Genomic DNA, 20696 nt, shown 5'->3' on the forward strand with positions numbered 1-20696 from the left:
AACACATGATGATATGTAAATTCCGCTTTCGGGTTTGTATTAGCTATAGCATACAAATTAGGGAGGAGGGTATATTCGGTTGAATTGAATATGATTTAAATTGGACGGGTACCTTATTTTATGAACTACGGAAGGATGAAAGGTAGAGTTCATCTCGAGGGATGTGATGTAAATGTTTAAAAAATGTTTTATAGCTAAAAATGAGACTCGTCCGACAACTTACAATCCGTGTGAACTCGATTAATACAAAACATGAGCAAAATAAAAAATAAAATTTATTTCAACATGTCATATATATATTTCTAGAAAAGATATAAATTTAAAATAAACATTTTCGGTCATTACGTCAAATTTGTCGTAAGTTAGTGCTACGTAACTATAATCCAGAATAGATGTTTAACTCGAGCTGACGGATATAACTTCCGCTGTCTCCTCACCACATGAAATTTCTCTTCACATGTAAGTTTTTTTCTCTCTAGTTTTAAATATTTATTTCTTATTTCTTCCATGTGTCATTTATATTCTACATACACACATATTGGTCACATTAAACTCCCCAATATTATCATATCACGTCCGTTTTCTATTATGTCGTCTGTAACATTTTTCATGTTTACCGGTCTTCTGCTATTGTTGTCTCGTTAATTATATTGTTATCTAAACACCAATTAAACACTAACTAATGTTATTGCTGTTTGTTTTATGTGTGTCCCATATTTTAGTATGCAAATGAAGATATTACTTATGTACTGTTTTCCTCTATCTTCTCGAAAGTTTGTTATAAAGAGGCTAGGGTGTTATTTTTAAAATACCAATTACTTTCTACATTCACATGAACGAAGTACCGAATTTGGAACGATAATATCGATACATGTAAATGGGGACCTTCCGTCTTAGGTACAAATAATCTAAACGCCTCCTGAATTTACTAAAATAGCATTACATGGAATAACAATGGAAGAAGGCTATAAATGCATTGTAAGGCTATAAATACGTTGTTTTTGTGAACATGACACCTGCTGATCAGAACATAAATATATATACAGTTGATGATATTCCATTTCCCTTTTATGGTGTTTGTGTGCAAAATATGTTCATTGGGCTCTACAAAAAGCGTGTGGTTTACGGGTTTGGAAATTGTTTATAGCTACGGCCTACTATCCGTTAAAATGCAGATGCCAAGCAACACCTGATTAATAAAGTTGCAACACTTCAATCAGGGCCACATAAGAGACACATTTAAGGCTGTGACGTTCCACCATTCCCAGAATCCAGTGGCCCTGTCGATAATCATCACTCTAACCCTAAACTATGTAATGCATTTCTATTACATTTTTGGATTTTAGGTACTTAAGATGTAATATCCTGTTACAGATTTATAATCCGAACATCAGAATATTGATAAATATCGTTTAAATGATCCCTTTTTTTAGCTATAAACCTTCCCACCGCAGTTTTATATCTAAAAATTTATTCGCATTTTAGATACGTTAATCACAATTGTACGACCCATATTTTGTCACTGAATTGACATCTGACATTCTATTACACTCTTTTGTACAACAGTAGATATAATTTTAATTGAAATGCTATACAATATCGCTCCGCAGTTTTACTCAGACTATACACACCCAACCGCAAGTACATGGTTATGCACCAATAACATGCAACATCACTGTGTGGATGTTGTCTTATATGTTAAAGTTAGCTACACATTGTCACTCAACACGAAGTTTTGATCAGAAGCCGAAATTATTACAATCAATCTATTAATTCTTTATTTTTTTCTTATTCTTTACCTGAAATTCTGTATGACTGAATTCTATTTTAAAAACCTCCTTTTATGTTAATTCCTTTTGTGCTGTTTTTGATGGAAATTATAGTACTATCTTTCTTTAAGATTTGAAAGTTTTAAGTTACTAACTCTGAATTAAAATTATTGATTTTTTTTTTAAACGTTTTATTTTCTCTAAACTTGACATATGGCTATAAAATTTTTACTTTATGGAGTAAGATTGATTGGACACTTTCCTACAACCAACCAATCAACCATTATTTCATATACTGTAAGCCCAAACAAAACATTTGTATGATCTTATTATATAAATGTTTCATACACGATTAACCATAGAGTAAAGAAAGATTGAATAAATCATATATGAATCCAAGAAATTTTAAAGTCCTATTCTATTGCAGCTGGTTATTTATGTTATTTAGTGATACAAGTCATGCTTGGTTTAACATGTCTTTTCTCATGTATTTACTTCTCAAAGTTTTATTTCTATTTATAATAATATGGATCACAAAAAAAAATGCAATCCCCAATTTCGCTTATTCTGTTGAGAATCAGGACAGCTGCTCAGATTCTCAACATCGCATAAGATTGCAGAAATCTGATTGAACTTTTTTCACTACTAGCACTGAGGATGATCTTTTTCTAAACTTTTTATGAATATCAAAACTCAGGCACTATAAGTTCTTTTATTTTTTTTACTTGTTTCAGTGATTTGACTCTAGCCATGCTGGAGCACCACCTTGAAGGGTTTTAGCCAAACAAATTGACTCCAGGACTTGTTTTTCAAGTCTAGTACCTTTTCTGTTGGTCTCTTTTGCTGACTCATTAAGTTACAGGGATGCAAACACACCAACACTGGTTGTCAAGCAGTGATGGGGGTTGGCAGACACAAAGGCACACACACACATATATATATATATATCTATATATACACACGATGGGCTTCTTTTTCTACTTGTATTTCTTTCAGTCTTTTTCTCTGTTCTTTTTTTCTTTCTGAATATCTACTCTTTTGATAGCCTTATAATTTTACCATTAACTATCAGAGAATCAACTTAGAAATGTGACTTCTGTTACTATTATGAGTCTAGGAGGCCTGGTCTCTCCTAACAGCAAATGACTACCTCATGGATAATGGGGCTCTGAGTTCTATGAAACAACTTCTCTGTGATACTGACATGACATAAGAACACCACAGCCTAGCCTCAACAGTTTAACATCACCTAGCTCTTAAATGCCACTCTATTGCAAGCATTTAGACCATGCGTCCAGTTTAAAGGTCCAGTCTCTTGACATACAAACTCCCTGTTTGCCAAAGTATTGGTAGAGAAAGGTTTTGTAGTTGATGATATGGCACTGGCCTGAAACTATAACAGCTTAAAAGGCTGCCCCATTGATGATTAATCTTGTATTCTATTCTATTCTCATTCAGATTGTGACTAGTGAGTACATCAATTCAAGAGCTTATCTTTATGACATTTCCATTTGTGATTTTCAGATCAAAGTGGTGATTCATGGGAGCCCATGAGTTGGCAGCTCCTTTTCTTCTACCACCATGAACCATATAGACAAAATTGATTAACAATCAAATTGTTAGACAATTTTCTTTTTTTCAGCACACCAGCTTTAATCTTATACACTGTCTAACATGCAACCTCTGCATTATCAATCTCTCAGACACAAATTTTTCACCTTTTATCATTAACCCAAACCTGTTGTCCATACCATACTTTCATCATCATTGTTTAACGCCTGCTTTCCATGTTGGCATGGGTTGGATGGTTTGACTGAGGTCAAACCATTTAAGGCGGCAAGCTGGCAGAAACATTAGCACGCCAAGCGAAATGCATAGCCGTATTTCGTCTGCCGTTACGTTCTAAGTTCAAATTCCGCTGAGGTCGACTTTGCCTTTCATCCTTTCGGGGCCGATAAATTAAGTACCAGTTGTGCACTGGGATTCGATATAATCGACTTAATTCATTAATTTGTCTGTCCTTGTTTGTCCTCTCTGTGTTTAGCCCCTTGTGGGTAGTAAAGAAATAGGTTTGACTGAGGTCTGGCAAGCCAGTGGGCTGCGCCAGGCTCCAATCTGATACTTTGTATTTCAAAATCATTCTGAAAGGTAATGCTTGCATATATATAGAATTCACTCTCTTTGCTATTCACTTCTATTGTCTGAATAGCTGCCACAAAAACTCAAGAGTTAATATGAGACAAATTTTCCTTCTTCATTCTTCTAACTTCCTTCACTGTATCTATTAATCTGTTAGTAGTTGTTTGACTCTCATCCTGCATTGATATCCATCTTGCTTCACACCTCTCTATAAAGTCAGGTAGCCTCAGTATTACACAACTCCTCCAATACAAACACAAACAATTATTACGTAAATCCATTTAACACTCCCCAGTGCAGTTATGCACTGATATTCTCTCATAGAAATGTCATGCATACAACATTACAAGAATTACTTCCCAAAGACTGGCTCTTACCTTCAGAACAAGAAAATAAACACTTCAGCTCTGATCACTCTGTAAAGTTTAAGTAAGTGTCATTAACACAGTGTTCACATGCATTGGGCAGTGTTCTACAACATGCACAAGCATCCTAGATCACATTTAGAAGGCTATTTGACTTTTTAGCTAAGACCTCACCAACACATAACAATCACTGAGCGATACATTGTTTCTTTCTGTATTCTACTTCTACTACTATAGTGGCCTCTTCTCTTCTGGGCTGTCTACCTGAACACACACATTTACATGACATGCTCATTTCTCCTCTTGCTACTCTTATTGTCTCACCTTCCAGACTTTGCAATAAACACCTCCCATAATCTTTCTTCCCTAAACCTGAAACTGTCTTCAGTCCCTATGTCTGTGGTTTCCAATGTTCTTGTGACCATGTCTCCTTATTTCCTTATACATAAGATACACAACACTTTTACTGCCAAGTGTGTTATTCAAATTTAAAATCTTGCAACACTGTAGGATGTCATGATAGACTAATCAAAACCCATGCATTAGAAGAAATTTAACCCTTTAGCATTCAGATTCTTCTGTTAAATGTAAAGCTTATTTATTCACATTGTTTTGAATTAATCACGCATTATCTCAAAACTTCAAGTTTATGATGATATGATTGTCTATTTTTAGAAAGACACTGTAGGGTGGTGTGGGAGGTCAGATTTGGATACTTTGAACATAAAATAAGTAGAATATTTAGGCCAGATATGGCCCAGTTTAAATGCTAAAGTTCTAATCTGAACATCAACGCCAATTAATTCCACCAGTTTAGGAGGCCCTACACAGGTCATGAACCATGCATTAGAAGAAATTTTAAAATTCTGGCTTAGTAAAGTAAGAGAATTTAAAAAGGGGGATTTCTAGGATATTTTCAAGATATATAAAAGTGTAAACATCTATTTTTAAAATTATTTTTTTCCAATTCAGAAATTATGAAAGACACGGAAATTTTTATAATTTTTTTTTCTTTTCCTCAGAACATCCTCAAAAATGGCCATTCAAGGAGTATTTATTTCAGTGTCAGTGCTGTTTGTATTGATTGCTATAATCTTTAATTCCTCTATTCATCGAATTGAAGAAGGTGAGTAGAAATCTTTTCTGTTTTAGTCCTCTTTATAACTTGACAAGTAATGTAACTATCTCTGTTCAAACACTTATCTCTGAGCTGTTCAAAATGAGGTTGAGATATGTCTATGAAAATTTGGGCTGTGATAGTTAAATTACATTGAATTTAATTGACCATAGTTTGTGCATGACTTAGGTGACAAAGCATTTATAAGAAAGTATTAGTTACTGTTGATGAAGGTGTGTTGTAGTAAATATGTTTTTAGTTTCACTGTGAAAAATTTGGTTGTTACTTTCCAGAGTAAGACTAAAAATGTATTTACTAAAAGCATATGCTCATAAGTTGAAATTACATCTCTCTCTTAATGCCATGCAGTGCTTCTATTAATTAAATTTTGATGTTAGTGTTGCATCAGATGATAGTGAATTGTAAGGAATCTGCCTTTGCATTGATGATGGCTACTATTTAGAAATCAACTGTTCTGTGAAGTCAATTTCTAATTTAACATTGTATAATGAGGATTTTGGTAAAAATTTAAAAAAAAAACCTTTCTACTGTAACCTTTGGAGAGAACTGAATATGGTTTATTACATTTTCTACATGAGTTTTACATGCTAAGTGAAAAATTACCATATAAAATTCTGGCCTGTATATATCAGAGATATATTGTGTGTGTTTGTGTAACATCCAGTGCAATGAGAGAATCGTCCTTCAGGTGCTTTACCGCAGTGAACCAGCAAACAAACAATAAACATACATTGAGTATTGCAGTCAATGTTTACAACACTAGCATTGCTTTTAATTCATTACCGAATTTAATCTTATGTGTACATCATTACAGCAAATAATTTTTACACTATTTATATATAGTCATAGACTGTAAGGTTGCCTTATAACTTGCAAATCTGAAGACACCTCCCCCCATCTGAGACAGAAGGTAGGGTAGTTGCTTTATGCGAGGAAATGGGGAGGTTAAAAAGTATGCTGGGAAGATCTGAAACAGGTTTATTGTTGTGGAGGAAATTCATGGCTACCTTGCATTTTACATGGGGAGGAAATGAGTGGGTGGAGGGGTGCCTGAAAGAGAAGTAAATATTTTGGTTGATGAGATGTCAGAATGTACTGTCAAGGTAAACATATCCATGAAAGTGAATAGAAGAGTGTGTGAATACAAATAAATCAGGAAGAGTGGGTAAGGCTGCAAGAGTGTGAGGGGAAGTGCGAGATGGATATAAACGTTGGGTGGAGGTGGTCAGATGTATATAGGGGATAGATTTATTGAACAGGGGTGAGCATGGTAAATATGAGTGGGGAGAGATGATCAGAATGAGGGATGGATGTCAATTGGAAGTAGTTCAGAAGTATGTGTGTACACACACACACGCACACATACATATATTATTTTTACACTATTTATATATAGTCACTACGTGTGCGCATATATATACATATACACACACACACACACACACACACACACACACACACACAACACACACACACACACCACACACACACACACACACACACACACACACACACACACACACACATACATACATATATATATATGTGTGTGGCTTAGATATTTATTGTCCTGGGTATCAAGTGTTGAGTGGTCATCATGTCAGTGTCTGGCTGTTCCTTCCTTCTCAAGCCATGCCTGGCTCATAAGAGCCGGTTTCCCGGTTTCTTTGGCGTATAGGTTCCCCACCTGGACGGGATGCTGGTCCGTCGCAGGTGAGCTGCAAGATGCAGGAGGAAAGAGTGAGAGAAAGTTGTGGTGAAAAAGCCAGCAGAAGTTCGCCATTACCTTCTGCCGGAGCTGCATGGAGCTTAGGTGTTTTGCTCATAAACACACACATCGCCCGGTCTGAGATTCGAACCCGTGATCCCTCGACCGCGAGTCCGCTGCTCTAACCACTAGGCTATGTGCCTCCACAGTGTCTGGCTGTGTCTAGAGGTTACAGAGTGAGTGAAAATGTTGGAGCCACTGTTGGTAGATAAGTGAAGGCCAGGGTCAGGAATATTATGTAAATATTATAATTGTATTTTGTACTTACCAGATAAGATTGTAATTGCATAGAAATGATCAGGTAGGCATGTTACTTTGTCCTCATGCATGTCTTTAGCACAACCACACCTGAATTATCAATACATATAAATACAATTAATTGATGCAACAAGAAGGAAAGACAATGCTCATGAGACTTTATTTTTTTTTCAATGTCTTTAAGATTGTTAGGAGGACATTATCCTCAAATCGAAGATCTAGCTTGAGCCCTTACTACAAAGTAAGCTTTACTAAAGGCAGCCAAAGACCAGATGGAGGTATTAAGCTGTATATCAGGTTAAGGTTACTATTTGTTTTAATGTCCGTTTTCCATGCTGGCAAGCTGGAGAGCTGCACCAGGCTCCATTCATCTGTTTTGACTTGGTTTTTATGGCTAGATGCTCTTCCTAATGCTAAACACTTAAAGCACCTAGTGCCCTCTGTAAAGTGGTTGGCATTAGGAAGGGCATCAAGCTATAGAAACAAAACCAAAGCAAATGACTGGTGCAGCTCTCTCCAGTCAAACCATCTTTCCCATACCAGTATGGAAAACAGATATTAAATGATAATGATACATACATACACACATTTACATAGGTTCTGTTTGGCTTTAGGAAGGGTATCCAGCCATAGAAAACATGCCAAAGCTGACATTGGGGCTCGATATATCCTTGTGACTTGCTGGATCCTGTCAAATGTCCAACCCATGTCAATGGGGAAAACAGATATTAAATGATGATGATGATGTGCAGGCATGTCTGTGTGGATTAGAAGTTCACTTCCCAACCATGTAGTTAGAGGTTCAGTCTTAATGCGCAGTACCTTGGGCTAAAAGTCTTCTACTGCAACACTGGGTTGACCAAATGAAAGGATCTTCAGAAATTGGGCCTCGCTGAGGCATATGGATGAGGACTGCTGTATCAAGAAGTGCCAATCTCTAATTGCAGAGGGAATGTGTGGAAGTGGTAGACCCAGGAAGATGTGGAACAAAGTAGAGAGAAAGGAACTTCAGACACTGAGCCTCACAGAGAGGATGACAAGGGACTGAATCTTCTTGTGGTTTGCTGTGCTTGGGAAGATATGTCAAGCTAAGTAAAATTGGGGCTGTCCTTGCATACAGGCATGTCCCCTAATCTTTGTATATGATGAAGGATATGTATGTATATGTACATATATATGGTGGGCTTCTTTAAATTTCTGTCTACCAAATCTACTCACAAGGCTGATTAACACCCAGAGCTGTAGTAGAAGATATTTGCTCAAGGTGTCGTAATGTGGGACTGAACCAGAAACCAAGTGACTGGGAAGCAAACCACACCACGCTTGCATGTACTGTATTACATAAGATTTTTAAATAAAGAATGATAAAAGACAGGCATGTGGATACAAAATTAAGATATTTTGAAAGAAGAAACTTATTTTAATATCAGTTGGAATGTTTTATGTTTATTTTAAACTATTGCTCTTCTGTTCTGCTCCAGTGTATTTATTTATCTTTCTTTTTGCAACTTGCAGGTCATGTTGGTGTTTATTACAGAGTAAGTAGATTAATATTCATTTGTAAACTAATTATAATTTTTGCATAGTTTGTGGCAGAAATTCTACTTATGCAGTCATATTGAATGTCCATAACCCTGGTAGAATGAAACCACATAGAGACTGCTTTGGTGCCTCCTAAAGTATAAACAATGCTGGAATTTGCATGTCTATTGTGTCACATTTTATATAAATTGTATAAATATATTATAAAATGGTAATCAACTCAGTATCATTAAATTGTATGTATATGTGTAAAATTGTTATTGTGTTATGTATCAGCTGCTGCATCACTTTTGTTTCATACCAGAGGTTGGCGGTCAAGGACATTGAATGTGAACACATGCAACACTTTTAGCATTTCCTTCTCTGGACAGTTATTTCCTACATGTAATTGAATCCCTATGATCTACTAATAATGAAATATTGTTAAGGAGACCAGCTGGCAGATTTGTTAGCACACCAGGTAAAATGCCTAATGGAGTTTCATCCATTCTTACGTTCTGAGTTCAAATTCCACCAAGGTTGACTTTCCCTTTCATCCTTTCAGGGTTGATAAAATAAGTACCAGTTGAGCAATGGGCTCAATGTAATTGACTTACCCACTCACCTGAACTTGTTGGCCTTGAGCCAAAATTTTAAACTAAGAGTGAAATATTGTTGATTATATCCGGTTGGAGTTGAGGGAGCAAAATGTTTTGGCACAATCGTTTTAACACAGCCAATTTGATGCTGACTCGTTTGCCATGAGACATTTTGTTTTAATGTTTCTCTCATTCTCTTCCTCTCCATTTATATGTGTGAGTATATTTCTCTTGTGATCTAGAACATCGGGGTGACCAATTTAAATGGTCAGTGGTGTGTGTTCTATGTAGGGTCACCATTATAGATGGTGGACTGTGGTGTGTGTTCCACGTCAGGTCACCATATTATAGATAGATGTACGTGAAGTGTGGTGTATACTGTCTAATAATGACTCTGTTGAGAAGGCTGGAATAATATATATATATAATGCCAGTTGGAAAAAGAGAGACACAACCGAGTAGAAGGTTTAGAGAGAAATTTTATTGATAGCTTAACGTGTGTCTGTGTGTGCGTCATGTATACAGAATAAATGACATACCATCATAAGAACAATGTGTATGTGTGTATAGGCATGGGTGTATGCATGTGCATTAAGTATATATAACAATAACAATAAAGGAGAAAGTGAAAGAGTCTATAATGAGAAGTTAGACAAATGTTCATAGATGCAAGAATGAGAAATACTAGTTCTTAGTCAATTGTACATGGTGACTGAAATACTGTATCAAGAAGTTGTGGTATGTGTCGTATGAAGTTGTGGCTGTAAAGCTGCTGCCTGGATCACTTGTACAGGAGTTCTCGCAGGTTGTATTTGCTGTTAACCATGGTGAAGTAATTCACGAACAGTGCTTTGTTAGAACCTGTGCAGTGTTGCTGGTTGAGCTGTATACATAGAGATTTTGTTGATGTCATTAAGAAGATGGTAGCGACAAAGAAAGAGATTGCCATAATGTTGTCTGGGTCACAGGTTGTATACTTGCTATTGATCCCTGGTGAAGTAATTCACAAACAGTGCTGTGTTGAAACTTGGGGCATCTGGCATTGTCACTGGAACTAGCTGTGTTTTGTGTGGTCAGTGGTTAGACCTTAAAAGGTCTGGAACCAAAGACTTTGAGATGAGAAGTAGCTAGGTTTTTATCAGGAACTATAGGCTCAAACTGAGTTAAGAACAAGCTGTCTCACATGATCTTATTTAGGGGCTCCAATTGGTTGTACACTGCATATTGGCATGACAGAGTAAGAGATAAATTGTGCCAATACCAACCAATCAAAGTAGTGGACACAACTGGGGCCAAATAGTGGCCAAAGATTACTGTTATCTGCTACTTCTCTCTCTCTCTCTCTCTCTCTCTCTCTCTCTCTTTCTCTATCTGTATATGTATATTTCTGTGCATATGTGTTTGATGGGAAGGCATTAATGTTGCGTTTTCTTTCTCAAACTATAATTTCTTTTGCCTTGTCAAAAATAAGCCAGTATTGTCAAAAAGAGTAAACTGATACTGGCATGACTGTGCGATTAAGAAGCTCACTTCACAACTATGTAGTTTCTGGTTCAATTTGACTGTGTGGCACCTTGGGCAAGTGTCTTCTACTATAGCCTTGGACTAACCTATGTCTGTGAGTGAATTTGGTATGCAGAAACTGTCAGCAGCCTCTCATATGTGTGTTTGTGTTTGTCCTCTATCATTGCTTGACAACCAGTGTTGTTTTGTTTACATCCCTGAAACAGTGGTTTGGCAAAAGGGACTGATAGAATAAATACTAAACTTTAAAAAAGTACTGGGGTCAATTTGTTGATTTAACCCCTCAAGGTGGTGCTCCAACATAGCCATAGTCCAAAGACCGGAACGAAGATAGAAGATACTCACAATCAAAACAAACTGAATTTTACTGATTTGAAAACCAAATTCCTTGAAGTTTATTTATAGGTTGCTAAGATATCGGAAGAATGCTATTTAATTTTTTTTTCTTTTTATATTAAAAAAGAAAATTTCTTAATGTAATGTAAACTACACCTTAATATTGTAAGGTGATGGATGAAAAGACTAAATATAAAATAAAATAGAATGGTGAGAGAAAATTGTACATGTGTGATAAAGCTATACCAAATCAGTGAAAAGTGGGTTGAGCTAAAGTGAAAATCAGTATAATTTTTATCCACTTCACCTAAATTATTTCCATGTGAATTCAGGCTGAAAGATAAACAGGTTATTAGGTAGACTTCAGACTTGCATTTCAGTTAGTTTGATTTTTTTTTTTTTTTTTTTTTTTTTTTTAACTGAAGACTTTTTTCACTGCAGTGATAAACACAGGATGTGTACCAAACTAAGTAATATGAAGGAAAACATATATGAGAACAGTTAAACATAAGTTTAGAACTCTAAGAATACTACAAGTTGTGGCAGAAGTTGAAAAAATCTACTCTCACATACTGAAGAGTGAAGACAATCCTATAACTTAGGGGATGGCCACTCCTTGAGGAATCATGCATAAATAAAAAAGTTGTTTTTTTCTCCAGGGATGTATGTATATATATATGTATATAATAATAATAATAATAATAGGGAGTATATCTAATTTTAATTCGAATTTTCAATTGAATTTAAACTTAATTGTTATTCGAATTGAATTATAGCCATGAAACGTACGTAGTGTTTTTACTTATTATATTATATTTAACTTTTTTATACTTTTTGGTTAGTTATATAAAAAAAAATTTTTTTCATTTAATAATTTAAAAATATGAATTTAAAATTTTAATAATTTAAATTTTATATTTTATATATATATTATGTGGAGGCGCAATGGCCTAGTGGTTAGGGCAGCGGACTCGTGGTTGTAGGATCGCGGTTTCGATTCCCAGACTGGGTGTTGTGAGTGTTTATTGAGCGAAAACACCTAAAAGCTCCATGAGGCTCCGGCAGGGAGTGGTGATCCCTGCTGTACTCTTTCACCACTCTTTCTCTCTCTCTTTCTTCTGTTGGCCTGCTTGCTTAGCCAGCGGGGTGGCGTCATTCGAAGGCTAAAACAATGCGAACACATTGTGACCAGTGATGTGTAAAAACATCTGATGGTCTGGTCAGTCACGTGATCACGTGATATATATATTATATATTATATTAATTAATTTTGTTTTATGTTTCGGTTTATTTTACTTCTTTGAGTTGCCTAATAGTGGTTTTATCTCTAATTTAATTCATATATATCCTCATCATCATAATAATAATAATAATAATCTTGTACAGTGCTCAGGTGCACTACAACTCATCTAAAGTGTATATATAATCAGGTGAAGTTTCGGCGGATTTCGGAAAGCATGAGGGCCTTAAAAGATGCAGTGTCATGGCAGTCAACAACTGACGCAGGCAGTTTATTCCATGCTTCAGCAACTCTGAGCGTGAAAAAATGTTTCCGAAAGTCATGGGAGCTGTATTGTTTTCTGACTTTGTAGGCATGTCCACGTGTGTTAGACACATGGAGATCAAAAAGGTGTTCAGTGTTGTTGTTGGTGAGGTGGTTGATAACTTTGTGGGTGTTTACCAAGTCCGTCGCCAAACGCCGGAGCTTCAGTGAATCCATGCCCAGGGAAACAAGGCGCTCAGAATATGGTAGGTGTCTGATGGAGGGTATCATCCTCATTTAACGTCCGCTTTCCATGCTAGCATGGGTTGGACGGTTCAACTGGAGTCTGGGGAGCCCGAAGGCTGCACCAGGCCAGTCAGATCTGGCAGTGTTTCTACAGCTGGATGCCCTTCCTAACGCCAACCACTCCAAGAGTGTAGTGGGTGATTTTATGTGCCACCGACACAGGTGCCAGACGAGGCTGGCGAACGGCCACGCTCGGATGGTGTCTTTTATGTGCCACCGACACAGGTGCCAGACGAGGCTGGCAGACGGCCACGCTCGGATGGTGGTTTTATGTGCCACTGACACAAGTGCCAGATGAGGCTGGCGAACGGCCACGATCGGATGGTGCTTGTTACGTGCCCACAGCACGGAGGCCAGTCGATGCGGTACTGGCTACGGCCACGTTCGGATGGTTTTCTTGTGTGCCACCGGCACTGGTACCACAAAGATACAAATTCCATTGATGTTCATCTATTTTGATTTGGTTTGATTTTCACTTGCCTCAACAGGTCTTCACATATATATATATAAAATATTATATATATTGTTATACTTGGGGATGATCATATTTTGCCAATTAAACACACACACTATATATTTGGTCTTCACTTTGGCTTTATTATTATTTTACATTCATTGTCAAAGCTCTTTCATCATACATCCCATGACTTCATCAGTGATTCTCTAGTTCATGTATTCCTTCTAGCAAAACAAATACATAAATGTAAAATTATATATGTATGTATATATTGTGTGTGGATTTAGTAAACAGAACCTGAAAGATGCCCATTCTGTGTGTTTTATTTATTTATTTATTTATTTATTTATATATATATATATATATATATATCAGCATCATCATCGTTTAACGTCTGCTTTCCATGCTAGCATGGGTTGGACGATTTGACTGAGGTCTGGCGAACCAGATGGCTGCACTAGGCTCCAATCTGATCTGGCAAAGTTTCTACAGCTTGATGCCCTTCCTAACGCCAACCACTCCAAGAGTGTAGTGGGTGCTTTTATGTGCCACCGGCATTAGGGCCAGTCAGGTGGTACTGGTGACAGCCACGCTCAAATGGTGCTTTTTATATGTCATCTGCACAGGAGCTAGTGCAGCGGCACTGGCAATGACCTCGCTCGACTGTTTTTTCACGTGCCACCAGCACAAGTGCCAGTAAGGCACAGCTAACGATCACGCTCGAATGGTGCTTTTTATGTGCCATATGTTTTTCCCCCCAACACAGCTTGACAACTGGTGTTGGTTTGTTTATGTCCCTGTAACTTAGCAGTTTCACAAAAGAGACTGATAGAATAACCTCCAGACTTTAAAAATAAGTACTAGGGTTGATTTGTTTGATCAAACCTTTCAATCTGGTGCCCCAGCATGGGCATACTGCAATTATTAAAACATGTGAAAGATAAAAGAAAGATGTATTTTCAGGAACCACATAGAACTTGTTGAATTTACCAAGAGTTGAACAATTGAAGAAATGTTTGATTTAGATGTTGAACATTCAGTATATTGGTTAAAATATTCTGAGCAACCAAATCTAATGTATTTGTATTGATAATTTTGAATTCTGAAGAATTTTTTTCCTGTTTTTTTTTTTCTGTTTTAACCCTTTAGCATTTAAACTGGCATATCAGGCCAAAATATTCTTTGTTTTATGTTCAAACAGGCTAGGTCCAACTTCTCACATTTACCTATGATGTTACTCTTTTACTTGTTTCAGTCATTTGACTGTGGTCATGCTGGAGCACTGCCTTTAGTCCAGCAAATCGACCCCAGGACTTATTCTTTGTAAGCCTAGTACTTATTCTATCGGTCTCTTTTTGCCGAACTGCTAAGTTACGGAGACGTAAACACACCAGCATCGATTGTCAAGCGATGTTGGGGGGACAGACACACATATACACACATACTTATCTATCTATATATATATATATATATATATATATATATATATATACATACATATATATACATACATACATACATACGATGGACTTCTTTCAGTTTCCATCTACCAAATCCACTCACAAGGCTTTGGTCGGCCCAAGGCTATAGCAGAAGACACTTGCCCAAGGTGCCACGCAGTGGGACTGAACCTAGAACTATGTGGTTGGTAAGCAAGCTACTTATCACACAGCCACTCCTACTTTGTTAGTCAAAAAATAAACAATCACAATTAAAATCTCAAAGCTATGCAATAATGTAGGATAAATTCAAAAGTGTGAATAAATAGCACTACATATGACAGAATAATCTGAATGTTAAAGGGTTAATATATTGCTTTGCTGTTTTTGTTGACTGATTCAAGTATTTCTGTCCTGTTTAGGGAGGAGCCTTATTGTGTGCTACAAGTAACCCAGGCTACCACTTCATGTTACCTTTCATTACTTCATTCCGTTCTGTTCAGGTAAGCCTATGCTTCATTTACTTTTCGTTTTTCTTTTACACCTCAAACTTTAACAAATCATGACCCTTGATTAGGGTTGGTACACATTGACAATTATATGAATTGTTTGAGTAATTTGAATAACTTTCACCACCATCACAACAATCATCGTCGTCGTCTAGCATCCACTTTTCCATGTTTGCATGGGTCAGACATCCAAACAGTATTTGCTCAGTAAAGAAGAAATATTAATATACCAGAGACGCTGTGAAAACTTATTCTGACAATAGAGAAATATTACCTTGCTTGGAAGCAAGTGAGGGTTGGTGACAGTCCAAAACATCGTCTTGGATTAAATCCCTTGCCAAAACAAGTGCAATTAATATTATAAAGTATTGGTTTGGCTTGGCTTCATGCTCTTTCTTGATGGGGCTGGGGTCATTCCAAGTTGGTGGTCCCAGAGATGTCATCATGCGTAGAGTTGACCAGGTCTACCAATGCTCTCAATCACTGGTGGTCCTGTACCAGTCCCTCTGCATCCGCTAAGGTGATGTCAAGCCTCTGAAGATCCTCCTCAATCATGTCAAGCCTCTGAAAATCTTATCCAGTCACATTGAGCCTCCGGAGATCTTGTCCAGTCACGTCGGGCCTCCGGAGATCTCGTCCAGTCACGTCGAGCCTCCGGAGATCTCGTCCAGTCACGTCGAGCCTCCGGAGATCTCGTCCAGTCACGTCGAGCCTCCGGAGATCTCGTCCAGTCACGTCGAGCCTCCGGAGATCTCGTCCAGTCACGTCGAGCCTCCGGAGATCTCGTCCAGTCACGTCGAGCCTCCGGAGATCTCGTCCAGTCACGTCGAGCCTCCGGAGATCTTGCCCAGTCACGTTGAGCCTCCGGAGATCTCGCCCAGTCACGTCGAGCCTCCGGAGATCTCGCCCAGTCACGTCAAGCCTCCAGAGATCTTCCTTAATCACATACAACCATCTAGTGCGGGGCCTCTTCCAACCCACAGCTGTATTGAGCTGAAAATTTTAATAAAGTGACTGATAAGAAAAAAATATTACAAGTTTGTCATTTGTTTATTTCCTTTCATAAATGTCTTTTCTTCTTTTGGTTTCAGACAACCTTACAGACTGACGAAGTGAAGAATGTTCCGTGTGGCACAAGGTAAATCATTTAATTCTTAGGCAGTGGAATGGGTGCAGACAGCTGCAAACAGGGCTAGATACATTATAATATCTGGTTTGATTGCAACTGGATTGAATGTTCAAATCTTACTGCAGTCAACTAGTTTTCCACTTTCTCTGGAACCAGTAAAGTATTCCTTTCTTTAGGTTATTATTTATTACTACTACTATTAACATCATTACCATCAGTAGTATACATATTAGTAGTCCTTCAATTTTCATTTGTATCTTAAACATACAGAGTAAGTGTCAGAATATCTTAATTATTATTGAGATATCTTAAGAATTAATAACTGGTACTCTGTCGGTTACAGTGATGAATGTTCCAGTTGATCCAATCAACGGAACAGCCTGCTCGTGAAATTACCGTGCAAGTGGCTGAGCACTCGCAAACATGCATACCCTTAACACAGTTTTCCTTGAGAACTAAGTTAAGAGTAGGTGTGTTTGCGGAGTGCTCAAATAACTAGTGAACTAAATTCCTACCTTGTTTATGAAGAAGATGTGACAAGCCGTATGCTTTAATTTTACAGTACAATATATCTGAACTAAGTATGGGTAGTAGAATGGCAGAATTATTAGTCCATAAGGTAGAATGGCCTTGTGATATTTGTTCTGCATCTGAATTTTGACTTCAAGAGGTTAACTTTACCTTTTATCCGTCCAAGGTCATAAAGAAACCAGTTGAGACTTGGAAAATTTGGTAGAGCATATAAGATGAGATGCCTTGTGATATCTGGTCTAGCTCTTTGCATTCTGAGTTCAAATTGTGTTGGTGAGCAATACCCTTGTCCCCTTGCATGATACTGAACCCCTACCTCCCACCTCATCCAGAGCTCATAGTTCTGTAAACTGCATGGCAACCTCAATAGTACAGGTGGCACAAAAAGCTATGCTGTCTATGATCTAAAGTGGTTGGGGCTGGTGTTAGGAAGGGCATCCAGCTGTAAAAGTCATGCCAAAGAGAACATTAGTGCTGAAGGTAGTCTTTGGACACATTGGATCCTGTCAAGTCATCCAACCAATGCCAATATGGAGCATGGACAATAAATGATGATAATGATGTACTACAACAATGGAAATTACAAGAGATGGATATGCTCTTGGGCTAAGTTATGGTGGTGGTTGCATGCATAAAAAAAGTCATAGACAAGCTAGTGTGATGTAGAATTTATTCCAGAATATAGAACTTATGTGACAGCTCTGATAGAGATAAATGTTGTGTAGTAAAACCATTTTACTTTTCATTTGTTGATGTTGAGAAGGCTTTTGGTGTGCTTTCACAGCCTGTAATTTGGTGAGCAATGGGAAAGTAGATGTGCATGACAAGTTGATAAGAACTGTACTGACCATATATTTTGAAGCTGTTGAGATTAGCATTGAATCTATTGAGTGGCTTATGATACAGGTGCAAAATGTGAAAGGGTAAGTCTAAATGTGGATTGTATCTAAGCTAATGCAGTAGTTGGGGTTATCAAGGCCTAACATGGTGACGATGATGATGACATAGTTTAATAGCTTATATGTTTTATTTTACTTCTTTCAGTGGTGGTGTAATGATATATTTTGACCGCATTGAGGTTGTTAACAAACTGGATATAGCAGCAGGTAGGTGATTACAACAGTTTGATGTATATATATACATTGTGATTTATGGTAAATATGGTAAAGTTTCCTTCTTGAGTCATGTTGACAGGGGCCAGTTTCTTGATTTTCCCTGATGTATATATTCCCCACCTCGACAGGACACCGATCTGTCACAGGATTACTCATTTTTGCCAGCTGACTGGACTGGAGCAATGTGAAATGAAGTGTTTTGGTCAAAAATATAACGTCACCTGGTCAAGGAATCGAAACCACAATCTTATGATCATGAATCTAACACCCTAACCACTAAGCCATGTGTCTCCACTGTGATTTATAGTGTGAAGACAACATAACAGTGAATTCAGCATGATATTAAATGAAAGTAAAGATCTATTTTGGATACCCTTCCAGTTCACTTACTCTTTACAGTTAGCACCGTACTTACTCATATATAAGTCTTACTATTTAATCCTTGATTTTAACTGAAAAGAACTGGAATGTGGTTTATATACAAGGCAAAATTGATATCAAGTTTGAATATGAAGGGTAAAAATTTTTACCAAGATTTAACACTAAATCAGGGATGTGTCTTATACACAAGTAAATATGGTGTATATATATATATATATATATATATATATGAATCTATTAAATTCTTAAATGATTTAGGGAGTAAAAGCAAGCAAATTGTATACTTGTTTCTTTCTAAAACTAATTTCTATTTAATCCCATTGTTAAATACATGATATAACCCCAAACTGATTGATTTACATATATCTACATATCTAAGTGAAGGCACATGGCTCAGTGGTTAGTGTAGGGCTCACAGTCATGAAGTAATGAATTTGATTCCTGGACCAGACTCTGTTGTGTTCTTGAGCAAGACACTTTATTTCACGTTGCTCCAGTTTACTTAGCTGTAGAAATGAGTTGTGGTGTCAAGCTGTATTGGCCTTTGCCTTGGATAACATTAGTGGCATGGAGAGAGCAGACTGGTATGCATGGGTGACTGCTGGTCTTTCAAAATCAACCTTGCCCAGACTTGTGCCTTGGTGAGTAACTTTCTCGCTGCACTCTCAATGTCATTCATGACCAAAATGGGTCTTTACCCTTTATCTACATGTATGTAATGAGTATTGATCCCTTGGAATATCTGTTGTTATTGAACTTGCCTTATGAAATCATTTCTCTTTTTAGAATTGTTTTGACCAAAAATTAGTTGAAACATCATAGTCATTTAGTTCCATCTAAATTGTTATAATTATTTAATGAAAAAATGCTGATATTATTTTTGTATTTTTTTTTTAAGATGGCAAACTGGCGGAATCATTAGTATGCCCGACAAAATGCTTAGTGGCATTTAGTCCATCTTTACATTCTGAGTTCAAATTGTGCTGAAGTAAGCTTTGCCTTTCATCCTGAGGTTGATGTAATTGACTTACCCTTCCCCCAAAATTTTGCCAAAATTTGAAACTGATGTTATTGTTGTTGTTATTTAAAAAATCAACATTATTTTATATTTGTAAACATTTTTATTTATTTTCAGTTCATGATATTGTTAAAAATTACACAGCAGATTACGACAAAACCCTTATTTATAACAAAATACATCATGAGCTTAATCAGTTTTGCAGTGTCCATAATTTGCAAGAAGTTTATATTGATTTGTTTGGTAAGTTTATGAATGTTTATGTATCAAATTGAGAATTCTGTTATGATAATGTAAGTTGATGTTGTCATAGTTAATCTATCACAGCTGCTGTAATGATGGTTGAACAGTGAACTACACAGTTTGAAGGATACATATGATAGATTTAGCACATTAACTGCCATATGTACCACTGGTGGTTCATCACAAACTTCACACAACTGCCATGTGCACCACCAGTGGTACATTTTCATAATTTGAGAAAATATTTTATTCTGTATCTATGACATGGTTTGGAGGATATTGAAATAACACGAGTATTAAGTATTGAAGTTTAATTATGAAATATTGTAAAAATGTCAAAAAAATTACATTTCCTTGTAATTAAACAATATGCAATGTGACCAGAAATACATGGCGTCACCGGTAAGTTCCAGTAATGGCAGTTAATGTGTTAAGTAGAGTTTTCTTTACTTGTTATGTAATCAGTCATTTGTGTGTGAGGTGCTGAAATTGAAATATATGGAAATATACAGGAAATATACACTCACTCAACCAATAACACTGTAACAAAATTAAAATTTTTTTTTGTCTTTGGTCAGTAAGTATTATTCCCTACTTGCTTCTATCTAGAAATCAAAGGAAATGACTACTATTCCTTTCAGACTTCGCTTTTGTGACTTGGATATCAA

At 36.8% G+C, this 20696-nt stretch overlaps 1 protein-coding gene and 1 long non-coding RNA gene across 2 annotated transcripts in view; one reads left to right on the plus strand and one right to left on the minus strand.

Annotated features, from left to right (window-relative positions):
• Window positions 1-20696, plus strand: part of LOC115209423 (erlin-1) — a 31463-nt gene continuing 10767 nt past the window's right edge. The window contains exons 1-7 of the mRNA XM_029777837.2: window positions 1-459; window positions 5296-5399; window positions 8953-8975; window positions 15525-15605; window positions 16703-16749; window positions 18316-18377; window positions 19903-20028. Coding sequence (XP_029633697.1) covers window positions 5309-5399; window positions 8953-8975; window positions 15525-15605; window positions 16703-16749; window positions 18316-18377; window positions 19903-20028 — 430 coding nt within the window. The 5' untranslated portion in view covers window positions 1-459; window positions 5296-5308. The remainder of the gene's footprint in view (window positions 460-5295; window positions 5400-8952; window positions 8976-15524; window positions 15606-16702; window positions 16750-18315; window positions 18378-19902; window positions 20029-20696) is intronic.
• Window positions 4047-20292, minus strand: LOC118762578. Its single transcript, XR_004998332.1, has 3 exons — window positions 20213-20292; window positions 16882-16886; window positions 4047-4058 (listed from the first exon to the last, which is right to left on the minus strand). It is a non-coding gene; the product is annotated as an uncharacterized LOC118762578 (long non-coding RNA).

The sequence above is a fragment of the Octopus sinensis genome, linkage group LG3 (assembly GCF_006345805.1).
Source record: "Octopus sinensis linkage group LG3, ASM634580v1, whole genome shotgun sequence".
NCBI classification, from domain to species: domain Eukaryota; kingdom Metazoa; phylum Mollusca; class Cephalopoda; order Octopoda; family Octopodidae; genus Octopus; species Octopus sinensis.